General features: G+C 58.3%; 1 protein-coding gene across 1 annotated transcript in view; it reads left to right on the forward strand.

Annotated features, from left to right (window-relative positions):
• The first annotated feature begins 6694 nt into the window (after positions 1-6694).
• Positions 6695-22323, forward strand: part of GREB1 (growth regulating estrogen receptor binding 1) — a 57012-nt gene continuing 41383 nt past the window's right edge. Inside the window, exons 1-3 of the mRNA XM_054727913.1 lie at positions 6695-6851; positions 12609-12728; positions 15398-15574. Of these exons, the coding sequence (XP_054583888.1) occupies positions 6695-6851; positions 12609-12728; positions 15398-15574 (454 nt within the window). The remainder of the gene's footprint in view (positions 6852-12608; positions 12729-15397; positions 15575-22323) is intronic.

Below are 22323 nucleotides of genomic sequence, written 5' to 3' on the forward strand. Positions count from 1 at the left end.
CACTGCAGCTCTGGAAGGCCGTTCTTACTAGTCTGGTCTTACAGATGAGGAGACGGCAGCACAGAGAGGTTAGGTAACTTGCCTAAGGCCACACAGCGCGAGAGAAGGACAGTCGCCCTGAATTAAGCCCCTATTGGCCTCATCCGCAGTCCATGCTGTTTACCACCTAGCGGGGGGACTGTGGAGGAAATGGGGTGCTGGGGACTGCCCGGGAAGTGGCTGAGATCCCTGTGGGCACTGGGGGAGGGGGAGGGGACCGCTTTATTTTTATGAGCAGAATACTGTGGGGTCCGCAGCGGGGCGTGATCTCAGGAAGTGGGCTCCAGCCCCTTTCGGGAACTCAGTGGCTGCTGTTGACAGACCGGGCCTTGGTTTGGTTTAGACGGAGGAGCCTGGCTGCCTGATGAAAGGACAGGAAAGGAGTCGCGGCTCAGAGTGACCCGGACACATCACGGCTGTGAGTGTCTGCCGCCTGTTAAGATAAGAGGGATCTCGGGCAACCCTTTTGATATCCTGGTCTTAAGAACAGAAAGACAGAAAGGGGCGGGGAGTCGCTCCCAGGAGAGGCGGCAGCTCGGGGGTATCTCTGGGAACGGGCTGGAGCCGCAGTCTCCGCTTTAATCTCGGGGGAGGGGGCGGGCCGCGGGGCCGATGGGGCGACACTGTCCAGGCCGGCCCGGCCCAGCCCCTGCTGGTGTATTTGCGGCTCCCTCCCCTCCCTCCGGCTCTTCAGGGACATTCTCGGCATGCTCCCGGCTTTCCTTGTTGTCTGGAAACGCCCTTTTACCTGGGCTCTGCCTTTCATTACCGAGGCGTCCTGTCCTCACCCCGCGGCCCCCCTTGGTAAAGCCCCGTTAGGAAAGAACCGAAGGAACCCTTCTTCTGAGCGAAGGTCGCAGCTTGGCCAGACACGCGGGCGTCACGCAGACAGCCACCCCCTTCACGCGCGCCCCCTTTCCGAAGCCAGCGGCGTCCCCGAGAGCAAAGCCCCCCCCCCCCGCCTCAGGGTCATCACTGGACGTTCTAAAACGGCACCCCGATGGGCGACCTCAGGCAGGCCCCCCCTCTCGGTCCCGGTGTGTGCAATGAGAGCCATGCCGTGGCGTTAGTGCTGTGGTGAAAGCGAAATAAAGTGACAAACAGCCACCGCCCCAGAGGCCCTGGGGACTGGGAGCTGCTTCGTGCTGGCACTTAGCCGGCTCCGCGCCCTCTGTGGCTGACGGGGGTAATGAAGATGGGGGACCAGTGCTATTGCACCCCACACTCCGCTCTTCGCCCGCAGTCCCCGGGCGCGTAGTACGTACCGAGCAGTGACCGGGGTTCTTAGCTTTTCGTTCAAGCTCCGGTCTTCTCTATCTATGTGTATTTATTTCATTTTTATTCATCTTTAACCCTTTGCACTCGCTTGCTTTTTTTCTCGATTCCTTTATTCTACGCGGGATTTAATTTTTTAAATACCCCAGATTTTACAAAGCGCGGCAGTAGAATAAAAAACTGGAGTTTCTTTTCATACAAACTTGTTTATTTGGATTTGTTTATATTTCAAATTATTGATACATTCGATACAATTCGACAGACGAGCTGCTACCGATGCTAACCGTGTCGAGTCACACTCGACATCCGAGTGCAAAAGGTTAAAAGTATATTCATTTCAGAGAGGAAGGGAGAGGGAGAGAGAAACATCAATGATTAGATGCCCCCAACTGGGGATGGAGCCCACAACCTGGGCATGTGCCCTGGACTGGAATCGAACCCGTGACCCTTCGGTCCACAGGCTGACGCTCTATCCACTGAGCCAAATCAGCGGGGGCTCTGTATGTTTATTGATTTATACATGGTACGCGGGGACCACAGTGTAGAATATACGTCTTTTTAAAAAAATATATATTTTATTGATTTTTCACAGAGAGGAAGAGAGAGGGATAGAGAGTTAGAAACATCGATGATAGAGAAACATTGATCAGCTGCCTCTTACACACCTCCTACTGGGGATGTGCCCGCAACCAAGGTACATGCCCCTGACCGGAATCGAACCTGGGACCTTTCAGTCCGCAGGCCGACGCTCTATCCACTGAGCCAAACCGGTTTCGGCTAGAATATACGTCTTTACAATAAAACACGTACTGAAAAATAATGAAACTGATTCGCGAACGTAGGTCTGAACAGAGGTTTTGGTACTTGCTCTTTGGGGCTCACTTTGGACGGATCTGTGCTCTGTGAGTCCTGGAGTAGGCCTGCCGGGTGATGTGGTTCTGTGCGTCCAGGCAGAACCTTCCACAGTGATCGCAGGATTTTAGGGGCTCCCAGAGACACGACGAGGACCCTGCCCACGAGGCAGGCCCGTGGCGGCTGTGAGAGGCGGCTGTGCGCGCTGGCTCGGGCTCAGAGGCAGCTCCGGGCGCTGCCTTCGGAAGGTGAACGCCCCGCGCTCTGTGCGATGGCAGTGCCTCGCCAAGGAGAAGGGAATGGTGATACCGATGTATAACCCTTCACCGGAGGGCGGCTGAGCGGTTGTATCTGCTCGTGTAGGCTTCCGAACCTCACTTTTCAGGGGAGAGATTCTTTGGGGATGAGCTTTCAATGCCAGACCAGGCACTGCTGTGTGTCATTAGGGAGGCCCACAACCTCTCTGAGCTTTAGGTTCTTCATCCGTAACACAGGGGTAACGGCGGGGGTAGAAGTCACGCAGACAGGATTGCTGCGGGTTAAGGGAGAGGAGGTGTGGACACGCTCCGCAGGGGGCCGTCCTGTGCTCCGAGGCTGAGGTTCTCCACGACCTCCGGTCGCCATGCTCCTGAGATTCTGTCTGTCCATCGTTCGTTTTTATCCTGCATTTCATTTATTTTAAACCGCAACCTTCAGTTCTTAATAAATGTAAACATGCACTGTCTAAAAAGACATGCTATTCTATTCTATTGTATTCTATTTTACTTCTATTCTATTCTATTCTATTCTATTCTATTCTATTCTATTCTATTCTATTCTATTGTATTCTATTCTATTCTATTCTATTCTATTCTATTCTATTCTATTCTATTCTATTCTATTCTATTCCATTCCATTCCATCCCATCCCATCCCATCCCACCCCACCCCATCCCATCCCATTCCATTCTGTTATTCGATTCCATTCCATTGATGCTATTCTATGCCATTCCATTCCATTCCATTCCATTCCATTCCATTCCATTCCATCCCATCCCATCCCACCCCACCCCACCCCATCCCATCCCATTCCATTCTATGTTATTTGATTACATTCCATTGATGCTATTCCATTCCATTCCATTCCATTCCATTCCATTCCATTCCATTCCATTCCATTCCACTCCACTCCACTCCACTCCACTCCACTCCACTCCATTCCATTCCATTCCATTCCATTCCGTGTTATTGTATGCTATGCTATGCTATTCTATGATTTAAGATGAAAAGCAGCAGCCCCTTCTGTCAGCTGTGAGGTGCTGGGCAGCTGGCCTCTCTCGGGAGCACCTCCTTTCTGTTGGGGCTCATTCCTGGAGCAATCCTCCCACAGCGCGGTCCCCGAGGCTGCGCGGAGGGAGGAGGGGGGCCGACCGGGGGCCAGCTCGGGAATGACTGCGCCGGGCGGGAGCGTATCATGGTTCCCGTTGGCTTCCGTTGGAAGAGGGAAGGCTCGGGTGCAGTAGAGGCAGAGAGTCCGGGGGAGGGAGGCCAGCCCGTGCGCCTCCGGGAGGGACGCAGCGCTCCGGAGGGCGCCAGCCGCCCCGTCCTGAAATTGCTCTGCCCCCAGCCGAACCAGGACGGGGAATTTCTCCCCTGCGCTTGAGTCTAAGGGACGTGCAAGAGAGCGCCTGGCTCGCTGTCAACGAACCGGAAGCTTCTCTTGTGGTCACATCGGAGCTGGCCTCCTGGGCCGCTGTTTAAGTCAAATGCTGCTTAGAAAGTCAGCGGTCAAGTGGACAAATATACAAGGCCGTCTGTTTCCCACAGGCCAGTGGTCGGCAAACTCTTAGTCCACAGAGCCAAATACCAACAGTACAATTGAAATTTCTTCTGAGAGCCAAATTTTTTAAACTTAAACTTCTTCTAACGCCACTTCTTCAAAATAGACTCGCCCAGGCCGTGGTATTTTGTGGAAGAGCCACGCTCAAGGGGCCAGAGAGCCGCCTGTGGCTCGCGAGCCGCCGTTTGCCGACCACGGCCATAGGAGATTTGAATAATGTAGCTGCTTCCATCCTTGAAGAGGGTTTATACATCTCTTCTATATATTTATTTATTTATTGAAATATCTGTTTATTGATTTCAGAGAGGGAGGGAGAGGGAGAGAGAGAGAGAAGCATCCATGATGAGAGAGAGTCATGGGTTGGCTGCCACCTGCACGCCTTCTGCTGGGGATGGAGCCCGCAACCCCGGCACGTGCCCTGACCGGGATCGAACAGGGGCCTCTTGGTGCGTGGGTCAATGCTTAGCCCCTGAGCCACGCCGGCCGGGCTCTCTTCTCCTATTGGTGGCGTATTGGTAAAAATCCATCACGTGTCCCCCTGAAAGAAACCCTTGGCACACTTAAAGAATTCCTAAGACGACAATCCTGATTATAATCCAACACAAATGAGAGAGAAACAGTACGAGGCTGGCCCCCTCCTCCCCAGGACTTGACTGCTCAGAAATTAAATAAATGCTCTGGATCACGATCAGATCCAAGAGGGAACCGGAACGGAGATCACCGTGTCTGAGAAGCAGGGAGACGGAGAGTACTTCGCACTAACCCTCCAGGCCGTAGCAAAACGCGTCCCCCCGTCCCCCCCCCCCCGGGGAAATGGGCAGCTGTAAACGCCTTCATGGCTAAAGAAGGAAGATGGAAAATAAAGACGACGATAAAGTCATTATCTCAAGAAGTTTGCAAAAAGTACAAGAAATTCCACCAAAAGGAACTGGAGAGAGAGGGTGAGGGACACAAACAGCTGGATTTCATGACCCGGGATTTCCCCACAGCGGGAACCTTAGGGCGGAGCGTAGGTTTCAGCGGCAGCTCTTGGCCAGGACCGACGGTGAGAGCTCTGTCCGTACGCCTGGCCCCGGAGGAATGTGTGCGCAAACACCTGCCCCTTCCCGCGGTGGAATCGGATGCAGCCGTTAAAGCCGTTTCCGAGCGGTTGGTAAGAGGACGGGGCGAGATGCTTGCGTCCAGCTAAGAAAGCATCGAACATCGTGGTGTGGAGCGACCATGGCCGTGTGAGCACCAGCGATGGCCCCCTCCCCCCCTCCCCCAGTTCTGAAGGGAGTTCAGTCTGGGGAGAACACATCAGGACAGGAAGGACAGACTGACGCTTGCCACAAGGCAGGGGCCCTCGAGTACAGGTGCTGACAGAGGGAAGCCCGTCACGGGAGACCGCGCTCTCCGGAGCAGGTGCGGCTGCAGAGACAGAGGAAAGTAGCAGCCGCCTGGGGCTGCGGGGTGAGGGACGGGGAGTTTGGGATGACAGCAAAGGGCACGGGGCTTCTGTTTGGAGCGATGAGATGGTCTAAAACTGACGATGCGGCCCCGGCCGGTTCGGCTCGGTGCCCCTTTAATACAGTTCCTCATGTTGTGGTGACCCCCAGCCATAAAACCAAACACCCAACATAAATAAAAAGGGTCCCGGGTTCGATTCCGGTCGAGGGCACCTATCTTGGTTGCAGGCTCCTCCACAGCCCGGGCCCTGGTCAGGGCTCATGCAGGAGACAACCGGTGATGTGTTTCTCTCACATCGAGGTTTCTCTCGGTCTTGCCTCCTCTCCCCCCCTCTCCCTGAACATCCTTGGGAAACTACCCTCGGGGGAGGATTAAGTAAATGAATAAGGAAATAAAATGGATGACGCGATGGCTGCGCTGAGAACGAGAGATGGACCTGAGACCTGTGCCCAGGCAGGGGTGGATGGCATGATACGTGAATTATATCTGAACTCAGCCGCTACCCAAAATAAAGAAAGAAACAACCACCCGCAGATCACAGTGCGTACCTCGGGAGATGGAAATACCTGCGACTTTCCTTGCTTTCCACCCTCCTTTGTGACTCCCAGAGTTCCAGGTAGAATCCTGCGTCACTGGTGTGTCACTGGTGTAATAAACCATAAGCCAAACACCCAACGCCATTCCATTCTAGAGGAGGAACGTGAATCATCATCGGCCCGTTAGCCGCCAAGACAATGCCAGGAAGTCTGTGGCCGCCTCCTGGGCAGCCAGGGTGGGCTGAGTCATCCCGCAGCCCCGGGCCGGTGGTCACGGATCACCGACGGTCACCGATGGCCAGCCGCCCTCACACGCAGTGGCACGGGCCTTGCCTCTGCGAGTCCAGGAGAATAAAGCCTCGTTGGTCTGGGGTCTCTCAGGGGCAGGGTCCCCACTCGGGGAAAAGCTGGGGTCTGGGAGCCCCTTTCCAGGCAAATCCTAAGCGGTGTTGGAGGCTGCCTGTGCGGGGGGGCCCCGCCCCCCGCCCCTCGTGCTAAATTAGCCAGAGCTGTGACTTATATAACTTCCTGTAATTGCCCCAGGGCGGCTGTGGCTGAGGCCCGAGACCCACCGGCTCCTCCTCTTTGCTGAGCGGGTGGGGGTGGGATGGGGTGGGGGGGAGGTGGGGGGTGGCCTCCTGCTTTGGGGCCTGGTGGGCCCGGCCAGCGTGTCTAACCGAAGCTGCACTGCCGTTCTGAACAGCCGCCGCCCGCTCTCCGGGAGGATGGGGAACTCGTACGCGGGGCAGCTGAGGAGCACGCGGTTCGAGGAGGCGCTGCACAGCTCCATCGAGGCCTCGCTGCGCTCCAGCAGCCTGGAGCCGCGGCCCGTCTTCTCGCAGCTCTACCTGGAGGCCGAGCAGCAGCTCTCCGCCCTGGAAGGTAGGCCCGCGGGGCTCCGGGGGGCTGTGCCCCCTCCCCTCCGCTCCGGGCGGGACACGCGGGGTCTGGCAGAAAGCACGGCTGGGGAGGGCCGTGGCGCGGGCGTCCTCATCGGCTCACGCTGAAGGAGGCGGCGGCCCGAGGTTGCAGCGAGGGGCATGGGGGCCGAGCGGAGAGGGGAAGAGGGCGCGTTCGCCTTGGGGGGACTTAGGAAAAGGTTTGGGTCGGAAACTTCAACGTGCTTCTGACCCTCCGCTGCGCTCCCCTGTGGCGAGGCGAGGCCGTCTCCCTGCAAAGCCGTCCAGGCGGTTTCTCGGGCGATAGCAGGGAGGAGCGAGTCCGCTGGAAGCGTGAAAACCGAGGACACACCTTCATGGGTGTCACGTGTGCCAGGAATAACGGCATCATCTCCAGGCCCGCCGACAGCGCTGCCCAGAGAATGAAGGGGTGGCATTTTCCCGTCTTGGGTTTGCATTTTCTCGGGTGTTGTTACGGCCAGAGGGACCCCACAGCAATCCGTAGCGCGAGACGGTTCCTGTAATGGAAGTTCTTTCTGTCATTTATGTCCTTCACCTGAAGTTCCCTGCAGACTTCCCGGAGCGACTGACGTGACACGGGGCTGTGGTTTAAAACCACCATCAGGGAGCTGATTGGATAAGAAAGCGTGCCGTGGGCCAGGTCCTGTGTCGGGCTGGTCGTGACGTGTGTGTGTGTGTGTGTGTGTGTGTGTGTGTGTGTCAGTGTGCATGTGGACCTGTGTGCGAATGTGTGCGTATGTGTGCACGTGAATGTGTGGGTGTGTGTGTCGGGGGGGGCGGGGGCAGGCAGATGGAGGGCTGCATGTAGGGCAGTGGTCGGCAAACTCATTAGTCAACAGAGCCAAATATCAACAGTACAACGATTGAAATTCCTTTGGAGAGCCACATTTTCTAAACTTAAACTATATAGGTAGGTACATTGTTATTAACTTAATGAGGGTACTCCTAAGCTGGCCTTTGCTAAACACTCAAGGGGCCAAAGAGCCGCATGTGGCTCTCGAGCCGCTGTTTGCCGACCACTGATGTAGGGAGCGGTGGGGCAGGGATCTGCTGTGATCCCTGAGGCCTCCTTGGCCTGGCGGGAGGGGTTCCCGTGTCCCCCTTTAACGCGTCCTCACTGGATTCGCCTTGTGGGGAGCAGCTATGCGCCCGCGGGAACTGGACCCGGGTCTGAGAGAGACCGGATGGTGGTCAGGAGCTTGAAGTAGGAGAACCGAGAGTTCCCTCCTGTTCCCATGGGAAGCACGGCCAGTGTCCGGCAGGGGACGCCCTCCTGGGACCTGTGGGAGACGGGACGTCACGGGAGAATGCCCGACAGACTGCGCTTGGCTAGCGGAAAGGCTGGGGACACACGCGGGAAGTGGTCAGTCGCCCTTAGCTCCTCGCAGCCGCGGGAGGCTTAGCTGCTAACGATGAGCTGATGAGAGCAATAATGACCAGTAACGTGGCTCCTTGGACTGGCACCTTCACCTCCACCAGCGGGAGGGACTGAGTCCCAGGATTTGGGGAGACGGCAGGATGGTTTGCTTGATGTTTTGGAGGATGCTCACGTGGGGGGAGAGAGGAGGGTCCCCTCAGCTTCCTTTACGTCTAAGACCTCCACCGACCCTCGTGGCCTCTAACGGGAGGCCGCCTCCCGAACGTTCTAACCGCTCGGGGCGCCCCGCCTGCCCACTGGGCGCTGGGCAGGTGACACTGTCCAGGGACGGTTTCGAGGGCCCCCCCCCCACGCCCCTCAGTGCCCCGTGGTGAGTGCTGACGGCTCCCACCAGCTGTGGCCCTGGTTCTGCCCTCCTGCGGGCATGAAGACCAGAGCGGCCTCCTGCTTTCCCCGTCTGCCCGGCCGACGGGAGAGAGACGGCTTGGGAGGCTCTGTTTTCCTAGCGGCCGCGGAGGTGGGCAGGGTCCTCTCTCCGGTCTGCTCACTGTCGCCATAAACCGTGCGGCCCGGCTCCTGCCCATAAACCGGCTGCGGGCCGCGTCTTGTTCGGTCTGCCTGGCTCCGGGCAGGCCTCTGGTCTTGTCGCCGGCCTTCCTCAGCGACAGCGTTGTGACCCCCTCGCTCGGGCAGCGTCTCCGGTTTGTGCCGGTGATTCGGTGGGTGCTTGGTTCTCCAGGGAGGGGTCTTACCGCCTCCTTCTAGCCCCGTGGTCGGCAAACTCATCAGTCCACAGAGCCAAATACCAACAGGACGACGATTGGAATTTCTTTGGAGAGCCGAATTTTTTAAACTTGAACTTCTTCTAACGCCACTTCTTCAACATAGACTCGCCCATGCCATGGTGTTTTGTGGAAGAGCCACACTCAAGGGGCCAAAGAGCCGCCTGTGGCTCGCGAGCCGCAGTTTGCCGACCACGGTTCTAGGGGAAATACCTTGATGTGTTACTTATTTATTTTTATTTTTTAATATTATTATTAATTTCAGAGAGGCAGGGAGAAGAGAGAGAGAGATAGAGATATCAATGATGAGAATCATTCATCCAGCTGCCTCCTGCACGCCCCCCACTGGGGATTGAGCCCACAACCCGGGCATGTGCCCCTGACCGGAATCGAACCCGGGACCCTTCAGGCGAGGCTCCATCCACTGAGCCAAACCAGCCAGGGCGTTATTTATTTTTTAAACAGAAAGACCAACCAAGCTAAAGACACCCCACCCAGCATTTTGAGGAAAGCATTTGTTAAAGAGAATGCAGGTACATTTCTATAGCCCCCCCCCCCCGCCCCCCGCCCTGAATGCCGTGCAGGTTTTCTCGTGGCACGAGAACAGTATTGGGGTGCTCACTGGAACAGCAGGGCCCCAGGAGCCCAGGGCGGCCTGTCGCAGTTCCCGTGCGAAGGTCCCCTCCCCTTGGCTGCGTCTGGCGCCATTCGAGCCCCCCTCCCCCGCCCGCTCCCGGAGACCTGGGTAAACAGTCTGGGCTCTCCCTCCGCTTAGGAGGGCTCCTCGGCTGGTCCCTGGCTGACTCACCCCATCAAAGGCCCGGGACGCCTCGCGTGGACCTTTGACCCTTAATCCCGCTTCCCTGGAGGCTGGATTTGGAGCGCTTTCTTCCACCGTCTGCGGCTTAAGACCTCCTCCCGCCTGCTTTCCGGGGTCTGCATTCCTGTGCTTTCCGGCTGAGCGGCATCGTGCAGACTCCTGGGCGCCCTCCGCCCCCAAGACGTTCTCCCCCTTTCACCCCGGCCCTCCGCTCCGTGCAGCCCCTCCCCCCGCCTCGGGGTCACCGGCTCAGCGTGGTCTGGGTTTGGCACTAGGGCGTGCGCTCTCTGCCACCCGCCCGTGGGTGGTGAAGGCCTGTGAGAGTGCCCACGGTGGGCTGGGCTGCGAGGCCGGCGCCTGGGGTCTGGGTGTGACGATACCTTCTGCTCAGGCATCCCCCCACTTTCCTCCCCCTCCCTCCCCCCGCCTGCATTTAATGGCAGGAAGGAAACATCAGGGAGTCCTGCCCCCTGCGTCCCCCCCGGGTCAGCCTTCCACACTCTTCTCGCCACCTCCGTGTCCTCTCAGCGACACCAGGGGTCTTGCTGCACTCCTGCTGGGACCGTCCCAAGGCCACGGGTCGGAGCTGGCTTGCCTCTCGTCCCTCAGGCACCTTCAAAATGGTGGCCAGCCCTGGCCGGTGTGGCTCAATGGATAGAGCGTCAGCCTGCGGACTGAAGGGTCCCAGGTTCGATTCTGGCCAAGGACACATGCCTGGGTTGCAGGCTTGGTCCCCAGCAGGGGGCATGCAGGAGGCAGCCAATCAATGATTCTCTTTCATCATTGATGTTTCTCTCTTCTCTAAAATCAATAAAATGTATTTAAAAAATAAAATAAAGTAGTGGCCACGGGGAGGCGCTGTTGCCGGTACCTGTGCGATTACATCACACCTCGAGGATTCCGAGGGCCTCATTTCCCCACGGAGCCGCTCCCAGCTCCCAGGGACCTCACTTTGGGGTTGCAGGCTCCCACGCACAGAGAGGTTAAGTAACTTTCCTGCAGCCACACAGACGGGGGCAAACCCAACTCCTCTCACTGGAGTTTCCCGACTCCCAGCCCCATCTCTTCCCGCTGCACACGCGTTCATCACTGACCTAAATCCGCCGAACCCCCTGCCTGGCTGGAGGGTGTGAGGGCCAAGCAGATAAAAGCAGGAGAAATGGCCACCGAGAACCAGCGGGAAAAGCGGACGTGACACCGCGAAGGAGGAACCGCGTCTCCGGGTGTGGGGCACGGACGGGCGTTCGCACGGACCCCGCTTCAGGAGCAATCGGTGTGCTCTCTCTTAAGTGATGTTTCAAGACGAGTCGAGAAATATTTGTTTTACCCAAAATGTCTGTTAAGAGACGTGAGAAGGACTGTATTTCAACGGTCCTTCACGGACTGGGACGCGCCCCTTTCTTTCGCGACGCTTTGGTCAGTGCGGCGTCGCCGTGCCCGCTCAGAGCGGGAGGGAGGTGCCGCTGAGGCTGGGTGCCCACCCCGCCCGGGTCACAGGTGAGGAAGGGGCCCCCCGCCCTCCAGGAGCCGAGAGTCCGTGGGGAGGGACAAGATGCTGCGTGACGGCTCACGCGCAGGGAGCCGGGAGCCGGGAGCCGCGGCATTTCCTGGCTGATTCCTGGCTCCCCGGGCAGTTCCTCCTGACATTCCTGCCCAAACACCAGCTCCTTACACAGAGCCGCCTGCGCCTGGCGGGCGTCCTGAGCCGCGTGGCACCGTGTGGGCGTGGCCGGTGGTGTTTGTGTTTCTGTGGCCATGCCTGCGCTCGCCCTGGGTAAACACTGACACCTGTCACCCGCGCCTGCCGGGCGGCGGGTCACGCTGGCCTGCACCCCGCCGAGTGCAGCTGCTGACGGCTCCGCGTGGGCGTCCGACGCCTGGGGACAGCCGCCCGGCTCAGCGCGTCACTGAGCAGCTGTGGGCCAGTGCGGGTCTCTGAGCCTCAGTGGCCTTGTCTGTAAAATGGTCTGTTTGTGTGGCTTTTTTAAAAAATATATTTTATTGATCTTTTACAGAGAGGAAGGGAGAGGGATAGAGAGCTAGAAACATCGATGAGAGAGAAACATTGACCAGCTGCCTCCTGCACACCCCCTACTGGGGATGTGCCCGCAACCAAGGTACATGCCCTTGACCGAAATCGAACCTGGGACCCTTCAGTCCGCAGACCGATGCTCTATCCACTGAGCCAAACCGGTTCCGGCTGTGTGGCTTTTTAAAAGTATATTTTTATTGATTTCAGAGAGAAAGGGGGAGAGAGAGAGAGAGAGTCATTGATCGGCTATCGGCTGCCTTGCACACCCTCCACTGGGGTGTGCCTTGGCCGGGAATCAAACCTTAACCTCCTGGTTCATAGGTTGATGCTCAACCACAGAGCCACGCCGGCCGGGCTAAAATGGTCTGTTTTAACACCACTGCGCCTCCCACTCGGATATTCTTGGGGTGCCTGCTATGTACAGGTTTCCCGCTCTGTCCTTTTCAACTCTTTATATACGGGCTGAACCCCGGTGCGTGTGCAGACGCGTGTAACCCTCGTGGGTGGGAAGAGACGTGACCCTGAATCGGAGGTCACGACACCAGGCCCCGGCCTGAGTCTGTGACCCTGGGATCGTCACGGACCTGAGCGAGCCTCCGCTCTCCGTCTTCAGACAGTGGCGGTCAGGCCCGCGGTGCGGGGTGAGGGCCGGTCACCTGCTGGGTACTCACCTCCTCTGCCTGTCCCCCTCCTCTCTCCCCTTCCAGGTGGGAGCCGAGCTGACAATGAGGAAGAAGAAGAAGAGGGGGACGGGGCCCTGGAGCCGAGCTGTCCCCCAAACCCCTACCAGATGCACCCTCCTCCCGAAGGATGCTGCACCACGGACGGTGAGCTGCCCGCCCTGCCCGGCGGTGCCCGCTGCCCCGCGTCCGTGGCTGTCCCCGTGCCCACGGCCCCCAGCGGGCAGTGGCTGGGGGCCCTCCCTCCGGTACCTGCAGCATTGGCTACCCCAGGCCCTGTGGGCTCGGCCACGCTCACAGCCTCTCAGCCGCTGTTGGGACTAAGTTACAGGTGGATTCAGATCCCGGAGGTCATTTTTCTACATTCGTTTTTTTTTAAAATGAACATATATCTCCCCCACTGAGGTGCTTGGCCAGGCACTGATCGGTAGGAATAAACTCACATCTATTGGTATTTTACTGTTGAAAAAGCAGACATGCGTCATCTGAGGAGCCCTGTAAACCCAGCGACGTGATCCCTGCCGCTGGGGGGCGCTGTGGCTCGGGGATGCCGGGTGGGGGACCGCTTGGGGCTCAGGGACACCCGGATAAGCTCCCGGCTCTGCCACTGGCCAGACCCCCTGTGAGCTCATCCGTCCGAGCCTCAGACAGTCAAGAGCTGTCGCTAGTTAGGGATTAGTCAGTTCATTCGTTAAAACCGCTGAGCCCTGCTCTGCAAATACGGAAATGAAGGTACGAGAGCTCCCTCGTTGACGGAGCGTCCCAGGAGGCAGCCACTTCACACGTGACGTGGAAGGTGCTGGTAGGGTGGGCTGGGCAAGCCGGGGTGGGGTGCGTGGGGGCAGAGGAGAGGTTCCTGACACAGGCAGGGCGGGCTTCCTGCAGGAGGTGGCCCTCCCTCTGGGTTTTGGAGGATGCGCAGGAGTTAGCCGGGAGGCTGTAATCGGTGTGGGGGCAGCGGGGACCTTCCAGACAGAGGAACAGCATGTGCAAAGGCCCAGCAGGGTGAGCAGATAGCCAGCTCGGGGAGCTGCTAGCAGTGTGTTTGCCTAGGAGCCTGCGGGCAGGCAGGGCTGGAGGAGTGACTGGGTGGGTTGTGCAGGCCCCGCACAGCCTGCCTGCGGGCCTGTGGGTACAGGATGGCCCACAGGGGGTGGGGGGGGGAATCGGCCCTCCCGGGGGCAGCTCCTCCAGGGAAAGGGAGGCCAACCCCTTGGCTGTTCAAGAAGTAGCACGTCCAGCGTCCAGGCGCTCAGAGGCCGGCGAGTAAGGAAGAAAACGGTGGACTCCCCATTGGAGGTCATGAGGGTGATGTTCAGAGAATTCCCAGGAACATGCAGTGAACACCCCGACTGCCCACAGCCGGTCCCCCAGCTCTGCAGGAGCGGCCCAGGGCCTGGGGGTGAAGACCCGCTGGGCGCTCGGCCTCAGTCTCGGGGCTTCCCCACGAGGATGAAGGGAACTACCCCAGCCTGAGGGTCCGACCCGGCCCCAGGGCCCACCTCCCAGCAGCCTTGAGCCAACCATGTAGGCTCCCTGAGCCTCGATGTCCAGCTCCTCACACTGGGGCAGAAGCACGTCCCCCCGGGGGCCCACGGCAGCTTTGCCGCTTACCGGCGGGTGCCACACACAGTAGGCCCGCAGATGTCCCGACGCTGCCTCCCGCCCGGGGCAGAGGGAGCCCTCGGAGACGGTGCGTTGTAAACGGCGAAGCAGGTGCGCCGGGGAGAGCGTTCCCAGAGCGCTGCGGTGTTGTGGCGTCGCCGGGGGTCTCATCGTCTCGCTCGGAAACCAGCGATAGAAGCAGCATCTGGGATCAGGGTGGACAAGCGGAGCGAGGACGCCCCAGGAGGAGGCCCCTCCAGAAAACTCAGCTGGTTCCTCCTCCTTCCCTTTCCCCCAGACAATTTTGGACACTTAGTTATTAAATAGGAGCGATGCAGGGGTGGGCAGAAGTGGGTTTCCAGTTGTGAGTATGCGAAACAGTTGATTTTTGTGTTATTTCTTCATTCTTGCCTTACCACTTCCGCCCACCCCTGTGTTTAGAAGCTCTTACGCACAAGATGTTCCAAGGGTGTAGAGTAAAAGTCAACGCTGAGTGTCCCCTGGGTCCCGGGCCCCCGGATCTGTCCCCCGAGGCCACCAAGGACCCCAGGACCTCACCCCTTATTCCTGCCTCTCGCCTGTCCTCACACCCGTAACATGCAGGGTGTGAAAATATCAGATCACTCGCCATTTCTTGCGGGTTTATCTTGTATACATTTAAAACATAATAATACCCCATCTGGGTGCATCCGACACCGTTTTATTTTTTGTTGTTGTTAATCCTCACCCGGGGACATATTTTTTTTCTCTCATTAATTTTCAGAGAGAGTGGAAGGGACGGGGAGAGACAGAGAGAGAAACATCGATGTGAGAGAGACACATTGATGGGTTGCCTTGTGCACGCCCCCTGACCGGGGCCGGGGATGGAGCCTGCGACCCAGGTACGTGCCCTTGACTGGAATCGAACCTGAGGCCCTGTCCACGGAGCCCAACCCGCTCTTGTGTACATGTTACTTTACCGTCGTTTGTCTGCAGTGTTTCCCATTGAGCTTCCCTTGTGCCGTGATTATATGGTGACACCGACGGTCATGAGAGCATGGGGCTAAGTGTCCTCCGGAACCAGGGGGCTAATTCCATCTCTCGGGGTGGATCTCAAAGCCGACCACCCCCAGAGGTGGAGGCGGGTCCCCACAAGGCCCAGCATGCCCTCCTCCCTCTGTCCGGGCGGTCCTGGCCCCGGAGCCCTCGGCACACCTGTCCCTTCCCCCTAGGGTTCTGCCAGGCGGGGAAGGACCTGCGCCTCGTCTCCATCGGCAGCGAGCCCATCGACGTCCCTGCGGGCTTCCTCCTCGTGGGGGCCAAGGCGCCCAGCCTGCCGGGCCACCTGCTGGTGTGCGCCGTGGACAGGAGGTTCCTGCCGGACGACAGCGGGCACAACGCGCTCCTCGGTAAGCTCCTCCTCTGCCCTCCTCCTCCTCGCTCCGGCTCCGGCTCCGTCCGCACGGCGGGCGGGCACAGGGGGCCTCGGTGGTGGCGGATGGGCCACCTTTGGGACTCGTCAGCATGTCACACACCACGTACGTCTTCCAGTGGACGATCTCTGTGGAATGGAGTGGAAGTGAGATTTGTTTTATTTATGTATTATTTATTTTTATTGATTTCAGAGAGAGTAGAAGGGAGAGTGAGAGACATAGAAACATCAATGAGGAGAGAATCATGGATCGGCTGCCTCCTGCACGCCCCCCACCAAGGATGGAGCCCAAAACCCGGGCGTGTGCCCTGACTGGGCGTTGAACCATGGCCTCCTGGTTCACCGGGTGATGCTCAACCCCTGAGCCACGCCGGCAGGCGAGGTTTGTTTTAAAATGTGACTACCTTCCTGTGGAAACTCCATCATTTAGTTTCCTTTTTTTTTTTTTCAAAAAAACCTGTATTCGTGAAACCTCCCGAGTGCTTACCTGTGTCAGGAGTGGGACCCGAACTCTGTCCTAGGCCCTCCCCGAAGCGATCGGCGTGAGGCAGGAGAACAAGGCTGAGTGTGTTCCTGCCTCCAGAACCTGCATATCCCAGTAACTGCGGGGCACCCCCCCGCCCAGCGCTCCTCTGGCCTACCTCGCACCTCTCAACAGGTGTCCCGCTCATCCTGGTTTTGGGGGTCGGCTTGGACCTGTTCATGAACTTGCCCCGGGGCACATGAGAAAAGCAACAGGGGCAGGATTCGAACGCGCTCTTCCTGGCTCCAAAGTCTACCCTTTCGTGAACCACCACACCTCCCGGTCCCGCCTCCTGGTCTGGGTCCGCAGGGGGGACACTGGGGCTTTGATCTTCCAACCAACCACTGGCTCACGGAGACCCCGCTGCCCGGGCAGAGTGGAGGCCAGGCTGACCCAGCCTGGCTCTCTTGGTTCCCACGTTGACGGAGCTCTGACGGTGTGCCCGGCTCTGCGCTCAGCACACTCCCCCATCAGGGGAGACCGAGCCCAGGGAGCTGGGTTCCAGTCCTGCGTGTGACCACAGCTTGCTTGTGGTGGCCGGGCCTCAGTGTCCTCCCCCATAAGGGGGAGGGGATGCCCACTCCTCTCCTGACCCCTTCTCCCGGCCCTGGGTTTCCCCGGAGGAGAAGCTTGGTAATGATCTGTCTATTCCAGACATAGCCTCGGGGACGGCTTCACTGGAGGAGCCAGCTGGATTGTGGGAGTTTATGGGAAAAACGTCTGGGTTAATTCCTTTCTCAGTTTCTTCTGTACCTCCCGTGTGCACAGCATTTAAACGTCCCGTTTGTGCAGGGCGGGTGATTGCACTGCAGGGGATATCTGCTGAGCACATCTTCTGTCTGAGGCCTGTGCTGCGGACAGAAGGGTGGGGAGGGGAGAGGGAGGATCGACCCAGAGAAGGAAACGCAATAGCTCCTGCCCGGAGGGCGGGGGTGGGGGGACACGGCCCCCTGTGAACGCTGAAGCCAGGCCGATGAATGCTGACTGGAGGGACAGACGGCCCTGGGACAGTGGACGCCAGGGAGAGGGAAAGTTGAAGCCAACTCTCTTCTTGGGCAGGTTCATGGGCCTGTGGTAACTAGTTCTCGGAAACAAGAGAAACCCCGGGGAATTCCCTCTTCCAAAGCCGCTCCGGGGTGGTTGATGGCGTCCCAGATTTCATTGCTTCTGAGGCCACTGGGGATGGAACGTGCGGGGAGCCCGCCCGGCGTGGGGGGCCTGCGTTTGATCCGGGGGTGGCGACTCGCCCGGACCCCACCGCTCTGCGACCGGAAAGGAACTGCGAGGGCAGTAAACCCCGGAGGGCCTGCCAGGTGGAGACCAGGATCTTTCAGTCCGTTCACCGCCGGCCCCGGAACAGTTCCCGCTCCTCAGGCGGTGAGCGGAGGAAGTGGTGTCTTTGTTAATTGCTCGCCAAAAAGCCCTCGGAGGTGGGTCCCGGGCCGGTGGGCAGTAACCTAGGCTTTCTTCTTGTAAAGGAACTTTATGCTCTCAGCTTGCACACTCCACACTGTGCAGGTTTCCTGCAATTAGCCCCGATGTCTGCACGGGGCTCCGGGCTTTGTAGTGGCTGTAAAACGGAACTGCAGGTCATCCGGGGGGAAGCAACGGCTAGGCACCCCTCCCCCGCCCGTCATTGATAACGGAGAGCGTCTGTTTTAGTGACCGGATCCACAGGGATTTTGTCTGAGAAAGTGGAGAGATTACAGTCCAGGTGTCTATTTCAGTTTTTGTTGGTTTTTTTTTTGACGGTAACTCATCTAAATTGGCCGATGGCTGAGGCAGTGTAGAGAGAACACTGTAAGAAGAGTGCTCATTTTTTAGATGGGGGTAAGCGAGTTTTGTGTTCACCCAGCAGGCAGGTCATTAAGCCTTTTCGGAATGTGTAACCCCGAACGGAAGGTGGGCCTGACGCTCAGCCTGGGCCGCAGAGCCAAGTCAGACCCGGTCCTTCTCCGGGGTCCTTCTCTGGGGGCTCGGCACCTGGTGGGAGACCCCAGGCAGCCGGACTCCGGGGCCCGCACCCCCCACGGAGGCACAGCTCACCCAGATCTCGGCAGGACTCGAGCCAGGGTTGCAGCGTGGCGGGGACCGCCAAGGGCGCACAGCGCCCCGTGCTGGGAAAGCCGCCTCGGGGATGTGGTGTTGGAGCTGGGCCCTGAGCAATGAGTCAGATTTTGCCCGATGGGTGTGGCTCAGCAGTGGAGCGTCAACCCAGGAACCAAGAGGTCTCGGGTTCGATTCCCGGTCAGAGCACATGCCCGGGTTGTGGGCTTGATCCCCATTAGGGGGCGTGCAGAAGGCAGCCGGTAGATGATTATCTTATCATTGATGTTTCTATCTCTCTCTCCCTTTCTCTAAAAACTCAATAAAAACGTATTTTAAAGAAAAGAGAATCAAATTTTGCCGACCGGAGAAGAATACTAACAGCAGCTACTTGATGGCGACTTACCCTGTGCCAGGAGCCCAGCGGGTGGGAGCGCTCTTATCCAGCCTGTATTTGTGACGAAACAAAGGCACAGAGAGGTTAACCGATTTGCTCAGGGCCACCCAGCTAGTAAATGGCTGCCCCGACTTTGAACCCAGATGACCTTGCTTCTGGAGGTTTAAGCACGTCCTAGCGGGCAAAGGGCACGTCGGGCGGAGGGACGCGGTGCGTGAAGGAGCGTGGCTGCCTGAGGGATGGGGCGGACACTGGTGGCCCCGGCGGGGGCTGCTGCGTGAGGTCAGGGGGTCCTGCTAGGAGAGGTACCCAGGCAGCCGTTTCCAAACTAGAGGGTTGGACGGGGGAGGGAACCGTCGAATGTGTCTGTCTTGCGTCGTTAGCAGCTCCTCGCACACGGCCAGCCCGGTTTCACGTCCAACTCTTCCTTCCTCTCGACTTTCCAAGTTATCGGAGGCAAATCCCAGACACTGTGCCATTCCATCTGTACACGGTTCAATACGGACCTCTAACAGATAAGGGCTTTTTTTTTTTTTTAAATATATGTTTTTACTGATTTCAGAGAGGAAGGGAGAGAGAGAGAAACATCAGTGATGAGAGAGAACCACTGATTGGCTGCCTCCTGCATGCCCCTACTGGCGGGGATTGAGCCCACAACACGGGCTCAATCCATGTTGTGGATTCAAAGAAGAATCCTGTAACTGTGGTTCTGGAAGGAAGCACAGGGTTCGTTGAGCCCTCACCTTCCCTTTTATGGCTGGGAAATTGGGACTGGGAGAGAGCGAGCCACTTCCCCCATATCCCTTCCCCCACGGGCATGTGCCCTTGGCTGGAAACGAACCTGGGACCCTTCAGTCCGCAGACCGATGCTCTATCCACTGAGCCAAATGGGCAAGGGCAATAAGGGCTTTTTTTTTTGTTGGAAATCCAGTAACATCCTCAGACTCCCCCCCTCACTCCCCAATTTGACATTGATTCCTTAATAATCTCAAATCACCAGTGTGCTCGAATGTCATTTTATAGTCTTTTTCACAGTTGGTTTTTACCACGAGGATCCAAACGAGAGTCTCCCAAAGCACGCGGTGGCTGTCGCTCAGGTCCCTCGGGTTTATTTTCTCTCCTCGTTTATACACCCTTCCTTCCCCGTTTTCCCCGCACAGTTTATCTGGCGAAGAAACACCGGGAGGGTTCGAATCGGGCGATGACCGTGTTTTAAATTTGCATTTTAGAAAGATCTCTTGGCGGTCACACGAACAGTTGATGTTCATTAAAAGAGGAACGGAGGCCGGGGTGCTGGTGATGAGCCTGTGGCAGGATTCCAGGTCATTCCTGATGGTTGGAGCCTCCGCGTGTGCTACCACCAAGCCCTCTGGGTTTGTCCCAGGCGGGCCTCCTGCCGTTAGCCGTGTGCTCAGAGACCGCCCTCCGCGTCAGAAGGAAGCCACTGTGGATGCTTCAAAGAAGAATCCTGTAACTGTGGTTCTGGAAGGAAGCACGGGGTTCGTGGAGCCCTCACCTTCCCTTTTATGGCTGGGAAATTGGGACCGGGAGAGAGCGAGCCACTTCCCCCATATCCCTTGGCACTGTGAGGGCCTACGGTGGGTCAGACTTGAGTCTCCTGACCTGACGCATCTGAGCTCTGCTCTCTAATACAGCTGTGCCTGTCCAAGAGAGAGAGAGAGAGAAAGAGAGAGAGAAGGAATGACACTTTGCTGAGCACCTACTGGGTGCTGAACACATAGTAGGCACTTTGCCCTCCTCATGCTCTTCAAGATGAATTTTTGTGGGGACGTGCCATAGCAGAATGGTTCAATCCTAACTCTCATACCTGTCCTACCCCTCCCCCACCCGCCATGGGTGAGTTAACTTCCTCTCTCTGCCGGATTTCCTCGTCTGTAAACTGGGGAACCTGAGAATCGTTCGATAGTGCTTCTGGGGGTTTACGTGAGAACATTTATCATGCCCAGGGCTTGGCTCAGTGCGCGGCACCTGGTCAGCGTGCGATAAATGTTGGCTGTTCTCATCTTGTTTACAGACGAGAGACCCAGAGCTCAGAGACGTTAACCTGCCCACAGTCACGGGAGCGGGGAGGCAGGATTCGCACCCCGGCTCATGCTCCACAGCAGCGAAGGGGGCGAGGACAGACGCTTTCTCTCCAGCAGAAGGGAGAGCCTGGCTTGGTGGCCGCACACACAGGCACCCGTGCAGGGTCTGCCTGTTAAACAGATGCCGCCCACAGCAACAGCGGACCCGCGGGAAGATCGCGGCGTGCCGCCGTGTGTGGCCACGAACGGTTCTTTGTTCTGGGCCTGTGGTCGGCAAACTCATGAGTCAGCAGAGCCAAAGATCAACAGGACAACGATTGAAATTTCTTTGGAGAGCCAAATTTTTTAAACTTAAACTTCTAACGCCACTTCTTCAACACAGACTCACCCAGGCCGTGGTGTTTTGTGGAAGAGCCACACTCAAGGGGCCAGAGAGCCGCAGGTGGCTCTCGAGCCGCAGTTTGCCGACCACGGTTCTGGGCTATTTCCCATGGGCAGTACACGGAAGGACTGATTTCTCTCCTCCTGGGCATTGGTGCCGGGCAGGAATTTGGGGGCTCGGGTTCTACGGCATGCTTTCTAGACCTGTCTTCTGAGGTTATCATAGACCTCCGGGTCCGAAGGGAGAGTCCCAAAGAGAGGGCGAGCTGTATTCTTCCTCATGAACACGTGTACTGCCTTTCAGACAGTTCCTTGAAAGATTAGAATGCTGGCGTGTGTTCAGCCGGGGTGGTTTAAACCACGTCCCGTCTCCTGGGCCCGGGTGGTAAGCCGGCCTGTGGTTCTGGTGGGCCCTCCCCGGCCCAGGGTCATCTCTCAGAAGAGCCGCGGATTCTCCCGACCAGAAAGCGCCTGCCCGCGCCGGGGGGCCGCCTCCCTGCCGCCTCCCTAGACGCTTCCCGTACCAGGAAGACGGAGGCTCCCACTTTCATTTCGGGACCACAGAGGCGCGCTTGTGGCCTGTGGTTCCATCCCTGCTTCCGGAATGGCCCGCAGCCCACATCCCTCCTGGGACCGAGGCCTCCGTCCGTCTCTGGACGGGAAGGCGGTGCTGGCCTCGGCCAATGGCTCTCGGCGTCCTCCGTCTCGCGGCTCTGTGTCTCGTTCAGCCATCGCTTCAACACTCGGGTCAGAATCCCTCCCAGGGAGCGTGGAAGGTTTCGCAGGGCCTTCGTCTGCGTTGGCAGCCGAGCTGTGCGTCTCAGGGTTCCCACGTTGGAGACAAAAGGCTCAATGCCCGTGTTCGACGGTTACGTGAGCGTGCGTGCAGAAATCGGCCAGGGTGCGCGCGTAGAGTTACCTTGTTTCCAGTTTCCTTCCTTCCTCCGGTGTTTACTGACGATCCGCCGCAGGCCGAGCACGCGTCTGTGCACAGACACTTACGTACACAGACGCAACTCACACCCCCGCGCGGTCACACTGTGACCCATGGGGTGGTTACGGGGAAAAAGGCAGGGGTCGCAGTAACTACCCCACTACGGAAGGCGTCGGAGGCCGTGGGGTCCGGAGAGCAGGGAGGCAGCTGTGGGACAGGGGCGATGCCTGGAGGAGGGGGCGTTCGAGAGGAGTGTTGAGTGATGGGCAGAGGGCACGCAGGGGGCGCTTAACGGAGGAAGAGCAGGCGCCCGGAGGCAGGTGCGTGGGGGGAGTGGGCAGGGGGAGTCGGTCGGAGTGGGGGCAGCCCACGAGGACGGGGACCTTGGCCCTGTGGGATG

Source organism: Eptesicus fuscus, chromosome 16, assembly GCF_027574615.1.
Source record: "Eptesicus fuscus isolate TK198812 chromosome 16, DD_ASM_mEF_20220401, whole genome shotgun sequence".
Lineage (NCBI taxonomy): Eukaryota > Metazoa > Chordata > Mammalia > Chiroptera > Vespertilionidae > Eptesicus > Eptesicus fuscus.